Source organism: Bufo bufo, chromosome 5 (genome assembly GCF_905171765.1).
Source record: "Bufo bufo chromosome 5, aBufBuf1.1, whole genome shotgun sequence".
Taxonomy (NCBI): Eukaryota; Metazoa; Chordata; class Amphibia; order Anura; family Bufonidae; genus Bufo; species Bufo bufo.
Window position 1 is genome coordinate 375,905,068 of NC_053393.1, and position 6,757 is coordinate 375,911,824.

Sequence of the window (6,757 nt, forward strand, 5' to 3'; positions counted from 1 at the left end):
AGAAAAACAAGCCATTATAAATAATGAAAAGGTATTTGAGAATATATTTATAATAAAGTAATAAGTATTTTCATTTTCTTAATTCCCAGAGAACCCCTTTAATAAAGAACATTACAAAAAGTATTAGGACACTTTACCAAAACGTTAATTAAAAGTTTAGTTACTTTTTAAATTGGGAAATTTGAACATTTAAAGGGGTTTTCTGGGAGCAGAATACGGACGACCTAGCCTCAGGTTAGGTTGTCAATATCTGATCAGTGGGGTCTGACTTTAAAGACACAGCAGGACTATAGGGACTGCTGGAGCCTCTTAGTCCAGTGATGTTACACTCATTGGTCACAAAACCTATGTGCAGCTCAGTCCCACTCAAGTGAATGGTGATAGAGCATCAGTAAGAAAGAGCTGCAGAAGGCCATTAACATCTAAAATGCACTCAGTATTAAGGGAGTTAAAGCTCTATGTACAAAGAACAAAAAAAAAAAAAGAAGTAAGGGTCCTCCTGACAGGTGCCCTTGGGCGTATCTATAACACAGGAGAGATGTGACGACTTTAGCCTCATCAGGAAGGATGTGCTTCCTGAACACTCACTTCTTCTGGCTCCTCATTTACAGTCTGGAGCATCCAGTTCTCCAGAGTCTGGAAATCTCTTGCTCCCTGGTACTTCACAGCTTCTTGACCCGGTTTAAACAGTTTTAGACTGGGGAGAACAATGAGAGGAAGCATTACTAGTCACTGCACGGTAATTACTTAAGACAGGATAGGACATGGTGGGAGAATCAGAAGAGCTAGCAGAAAGTGAAAAACTCTGGAGGGGGCGCTATGGTCTACCATTATTGCCGTCTCTAAATAACATTCTAGGTCCTTCAAGAAAGCAACTGTAAGACGCCTCAGATGCTGCTCATCTCTTGGGAAGGAGGAATGTCAGACTGAATAATACAAATTCTGCCCTCTGGACCCTCGTAGCCCACAGCTGATGATCTGCCAGACCAGCAGACACTGGATCGTATCTCCCAGTGTGAACCTGCACTTCTGCTGCCTCCCTTTACCACTGCTGCTGGATAGGACACAATATAGAGCGGACACCGTAAACTATACTTACCATGAAAGTTTGTTAAGGGCCCTTTCACACTTGCGTTCTTTTCTTCCGGCATAGAGTTCCGTCGTCGGGGCTCTATGCCGGAAGAATCCTGATCAGTTTTATCCTAATGCATTCTGAATGGAGAGAAATCCGTTCAGGATGCATCAGGATGTCTTCAGTTCCGGACCGGAACGTTTTTTGGCCGGAGAAAATACCGCAGTATGCTGCGCTTTTTGCTCCGGCCAAAAATCCTGAACACTTGCCGCAAGGCCGGATCCGGAATTAATGCCCATTGAAAGGCATTAATCCGGATCCGGCCTTAAAGGGGTTATCCGAGTTAACTTAACCTTATCTTTATGGCTTTATTTCTCCTATACCTTAGTTTTCCTAAATCACTTACTGTACCTATCTTGTGCCGTTTCTCTGCTACACTAAACAGTCATGTGACCGCCCACGTCATCAGCCTTGGCCACGCCCCCACCTCTCTGCATTACAGTCCGTGCGGCTGTGAGTTGATCGCGCATGCGCGATCCTCACTTGTGCCACGGCTACCTCCAACTTTCTAACTGCGGCTAATAGCTCAACCCCTCCCACAAATATAACAGATCAACCCCTCCCACAAATATTCATGAGGGAGAGATGAGTCATTGTTGTTACTGCTGCATGTAAACACAGCAATAACAGAACCTGGAAAAGGTGTAAGGATCGTTCTTTTTTTCAAAAAAATCAAGCTTGACTAATGTATATCCTGATTAATTTTGTTAGGTTTTATTTTTTTTCCCATAACTCGGATAACCCTTATAAGCTAAACCTCGTTTCGGCACATTGCCGGATCCGACGTTTAGCTTTTTCTGAATGGTTACCATGGCTGCCAGGACGCTAAAGTCCTGGTTGCCATGGTAAAGTGTAGTGGGGAGCGGGGGGAGCAGTATACTTACCGTCCGTGCGGCTCCCCGGGCGCTCCAGAGTGACGTCAGGGCGCCCCACGCGCATGGATGACGTGATCACATGGACACGTCATCCATGCGCATGGGGGCGCTCTGACGTCATTCTGGAGTGCCCCGGGAGCCGCACGGACTGTAAGTATACTGCTCCCCCGCTCCCCACTACTACTATGGCAACCAGAACTTTAATAGCGTCCTGGCTGCCATAGTAACACTGAACGCATTTTGAAGACGGATCCGTCTTCAAATGCTTTCAGTTCACTTGCGTTTTTCCGGATTCGGCGGGCACCTCCGGCAAATGGAGTGCACGCCAGATCCGGACAACGCAAGTGTGAAAGAGCCCTAAATGGAAGCCATCAGCAAGTTCATGAGGCTTGAAGCACAGGCAATCCTCACAGGGGCCCCGATCAGAGAGATTTTACTCTGAAATGATGTAGTATTTCACAGAAAACAGGAGGTGGGAATGAGGAGAGGAGTTTGCGGTGCCACTTCTCGCTGTCCTACAGGGCGGGTAGAAGCCGCAGCGCGCTCATCTCCATGTGCCCTGCTCAATTTGTTTGCTCAAAAAAGCTGCAGCATTTCAGAGGAAATCATAACCCTCCGTCATGAGGAGCGCCGCTGGGATTTCATACAGTCTCTGGGTCAGGCAGCACGAACCAGATGACAGGGTCCCCAGAGCTTACGTTAAAGCTGTGGATGCAGTTCTCATCTGTAAAACTCAGCTTACAGTTTAAGGGTCCATTCACACGTCCGTAGTGTATTGCAGATCCGCAATACAACCGGCTGGCACCCCCATAGAAATGTCTATTCTTGCCCGCAATTGCGGACATGTTCTATTTTTTTTTTCCCGGAGCTGCGAACCAGAAGATGATCGGGGGCACACTCCGGAAAAGCGGATGCAGAGAGTACATAGTGTGCTCTCCGCATCCATTCTGTCCCCATAGAGAATGAACGGGTCCGCACCCGTTCTGCAAAATTGCGGAACGGATGCAGACGTGTGAATGGACCCTTAAATTATAGGAATACCTTATACATGGAAAATACTCTGCTTCAAAATCTGTACATTGCCATTTCTGTAGAGTTCTATCATTTTGGTCGTTTAAGGAAGTACACTACTTACGTGGGATAGCCACGGACACCGTTATCTGAGCAGATCTTGTTTTCCACGGTACAGTCCACCTTGGCAACATAAAGCGGAGTCTTCGCCATGTTGTTGTACTTATCTCCCAGTTCATTCCAGGTTGGCTGCAGACGCTGGCAGTGCCCACACCTACAATCAGGAATGGGATTTCATAAAGAGTCACTTCTATACTTCCATAAAGAGAAAGAGAAAAATCTACAACCATTATAAAGAGGCAAAGTGCCCGATATTACACAATGATCCCCACCAGCTGTATCAACGACAAGTATATGACCAGGGCATCGTAAAAAGTACATTTAAGGGGATGTCCCATGAAAAATATTCTACAGTTTTCAAACAGTCTCCTGGATCTGAAAACTTTTGTAATTGCATCTCATTAAAGGGTTATCCCCATCTTAGACAATGGGGGCAGATCGCTAGGATATGCCCCCTTTGTCTGATGGTCCCAGCGGTGGGACCCACACCTATATCGAGTATGGAGCGGGGAGCACTGTGGCTGGAGGACCCCAGATTTCCCAGGGTCCGTCCACCACCAAGCGCTAATCCCCGCCTCTCCTATAGAAGTGAATGGGAGCGTGCCACACATCCGCGGCCCATAATCCCATTCATTTCTATGGGGCATATGGCAATATCCGAGCCAGTGCTCGGCTATTTTCGGCTGCCCTATAGAAATGAATGGAGGGCGGCTGTGCACTCTCCTTCACTTTCGGGGCTCCGTTCTTTATATAGGTGCATATCCTAGCGATATGCCCCCATTGTCTGAGATGAGAAAACGCCTTTAAACATTTAGTGTATCTGTATAGCGCCACCTGCTGTTCTTTATTTCTTTGTCCGGCTCACTGAGATGGCAGCACTTACAGAACGGCCGCACAGCGCTGAATGGTGGTACAGATTCCAAAGTGTGAATAGGCACCTGAACTTGCCGATTTCGCATGAAAATGTGTGACAAGATAGGTGCCGCATCTGTCCTAGTGATATGCCCACATTGTCTGAGATGACACAACCACAAGAAAAAAAAAAACAAAAACAAAAAAAAAAAAAAACACACAAACGATAGGCAAGAATCTCTACATCACAGGGAGCCCAATTAGTTACTGAAACGAGGAGTGACGACAGCTCCTCTTTCACATCCCTGTTCAGACAGTGGATGATGCACAGGCAAAAGCCGCTGCACATTCCACAGCAGAAACCCCTCTCGTTTTAAGCGCCACTAAATGGGGCCAAAAGTGTCGGCCCATCGCGGTATTCAGCATAGCCCGTCTGGACACCACACCTAGAAATCACAGGTCCTTTCCTGGTGCTGTCCTGGCTATAAACCGCAGCAGTCTCCGCTATGTGGGCAGACGTAACCCTGATCTGTGGCGTGGAATCCGCACCAATCTTTAGCAGTAAAAACGCTGTACAAACAGCAAAATTGCGTTCTGTATAAAAACACTGCGTTCTGCCGCACGAAAAGCCACAATGTTTCAATCCTATGTGCACGTCACCTAACAAGACATAAGGTGGATTTGGCTACTTTCACACTCACGTTTTGGTTTCCGTTTGGGAGATCCGTCATGGGCTCTCACAAGCCGTCCAAAACGGATCAGTTTTGCCCTAATGCATTCTGAATGGAAAAGGATCCGCTCAGAATTCATCAGCTTGCCTCCGATCAGTCTCCATTCCGTTCTGGAGGCCGACACCAAAACGCTGCCTGCAGCGTTTTTCTGTCCGCCACGTTGTGCGCGGAGCAAGACGGTCCTGACACACAATGTAAGTGAATGGAGACGGATCCGTTTTCTCTGACACAATAGAAAACTGATCCGTCCCCCATTGACTTTCAGTGGTGTTCATGAGGGATCCGTCATGGCTATAGAAGACATAATACAAACAGATCTGTTCATGACGGATGCACGCGGGTGTATTATGGTAACGGAAGCGTTTTTTGCAGATCCATGACGGATCCGCAAAATAAACGCTAGTGTGAAAGTAGCCTTAGTTTAAAAAAAAAAATAATAATAATAATTATTGTTGCAAAGCAGTAAATGTGGATTAAAAAAAAATAAATAAATAAATAAATAAATAAAAAAACAGACTACAGTAGCACAGTATGCAAGTCCAGTCTGACCTATGAAATGCATCAGAAACCTGACGGAAAACAGCAAACACAAGTGTGAACAGCGCCGACTAACACGTGACCGGATCAGGATGTAATGAGGACTACAACTTTTTGTATGTTTTTTTTTTAAAACATAAAAAAAAAAAAAAAAAAAACACACGCCATGAACCCAGCACATGTTCCCGCTCCTCAGGCACAGCGTACTACTGAATCATCATCCCATCCGACTAGTACAACCCCCTGAGCACAGGAATCTGAAGCCACGTCAGCAGATCCACACTCCCACTAGTGATGTCCAGACCCACAGACACGAAGGCCCCAGTGACCCGACTACACGTATGTGGGCCATACACACATTTACATACATGAAGACTGGATAGTAACTACAGGGGAGCGGCTGATAACGGGTTAAGTGGAGGGAAAGTCACCACCTGGCAGGGAGCCCTCAGAGGGGCACAATCACTGCCTCCTGTTTACTGACCGATAAGAAATACCAGCAGATTAGGCTTATGTGTACACTGCCTGACAGGAACGGCAGAGGGTTTCCTCAGGGACAAAGACCACCACGCTGAGGGTTTCCCCTGAAATAAGGGCGGCCATGACAGAAGCAGCAGGCACAGGTATAGCATTACCAGGGAGCGAAGAACATGATGAAGTGCGGCGCCTGGCTGATAGCATGGCTGAACATCTCGGCGGAATAGAGGTGCTTGCTGTGGGGGTCGTCCTCCTCCTCCTGCTGCTGCAGTTCCCCCATCTCCCCGGACACGCTGACCAGCAGCACCCATGACAGCACCACGAACCGGCTCGGCATCATCTTTCCGGGCGAGGAGACTGCAGTCTGCGGCCTGGTCCCGTACGAGAAGAGGAGGAGACACCAGACAGAGGGGGAGGAAGATGGCTTATCAGGGCGGGAAAAGAAGGAGGGGGCACAGCGGGCCAGGTGTATTGCCACAGCCACGTCTCTAGTCACAGCCTGCATTACCAAAGGGTTAAGCAAATATGTGTGAGAGGAAGTGTCGTCCCCTCACGAAGGAGATGTCATGTCTTCACCTCATGAAGGAAGTGTCATGTCTTCACCTCATGAAGGAAGTGTCATGTCTTCACCTCACGAAGGAAGTGGTGGCTGTTATCTAGCCCTTCAGTAATGATCTTGCCCAATTGTCCTGAAAGTTACATCTGCACAGTATGACAGACATGTAGTGAATGCTCAGCTGTCTGCCATGTTTTCTGGCTAGTTTACCCCGCGTGTGTCATACATGACCACTTCAGTCAGGCAAAACACACTGGGGCACATTTACTAAGACTGGCTTTATATGTCTGCGCTGCCGTTAGATTAGCGTGAATTATGACGAGGTGTGCGGCTCATCGTAAATTAGGCGTATCTGTGGCGGTTCAAGCGCCTGGCGTAAAAACACTACACCAGCCAGGGGTTTCCAGGCATAACTGTTAGTAAATTTGCTGGGGCTGGAGTCCCTGCCACCACACAACTGGCAGAC

At 47.5% G+C, this 6,757-nt stretch overlaps 1 protein-coding gene across 1 annotated transcript in view; it reads right to left on the reverse strand.

The window, feature by feature from the left end:
- TXNDC5 (thioredoxin domain containing 5) overlaps positions 1–6,146 on the reverse strand; it is a 37,708-nt gene extending 31,562 nt beyond the window's left edge. The window contains exons 1-3 of the mRNA XM_040432106.1: positions 5,894–6,146; positions 3,143–3,292; positions 589–697 (exon numbers count right to left, since the gene is read on the reverse strand). Coding sequence (XP_040288040.1) covers positions 589–697; positions 3,143–3,292; positions 5,894–6,075 — 441 coding nt within the window. The 5' untranslated portion in view covers positions 6,076–6,146. The remainder of the gene's footprint in view (positions 1–588; positions 698–3,142; positions 3,293–5,893) is intronic.
- Positions 6,147–6,757: the final 611 nt, after the last annotated feature.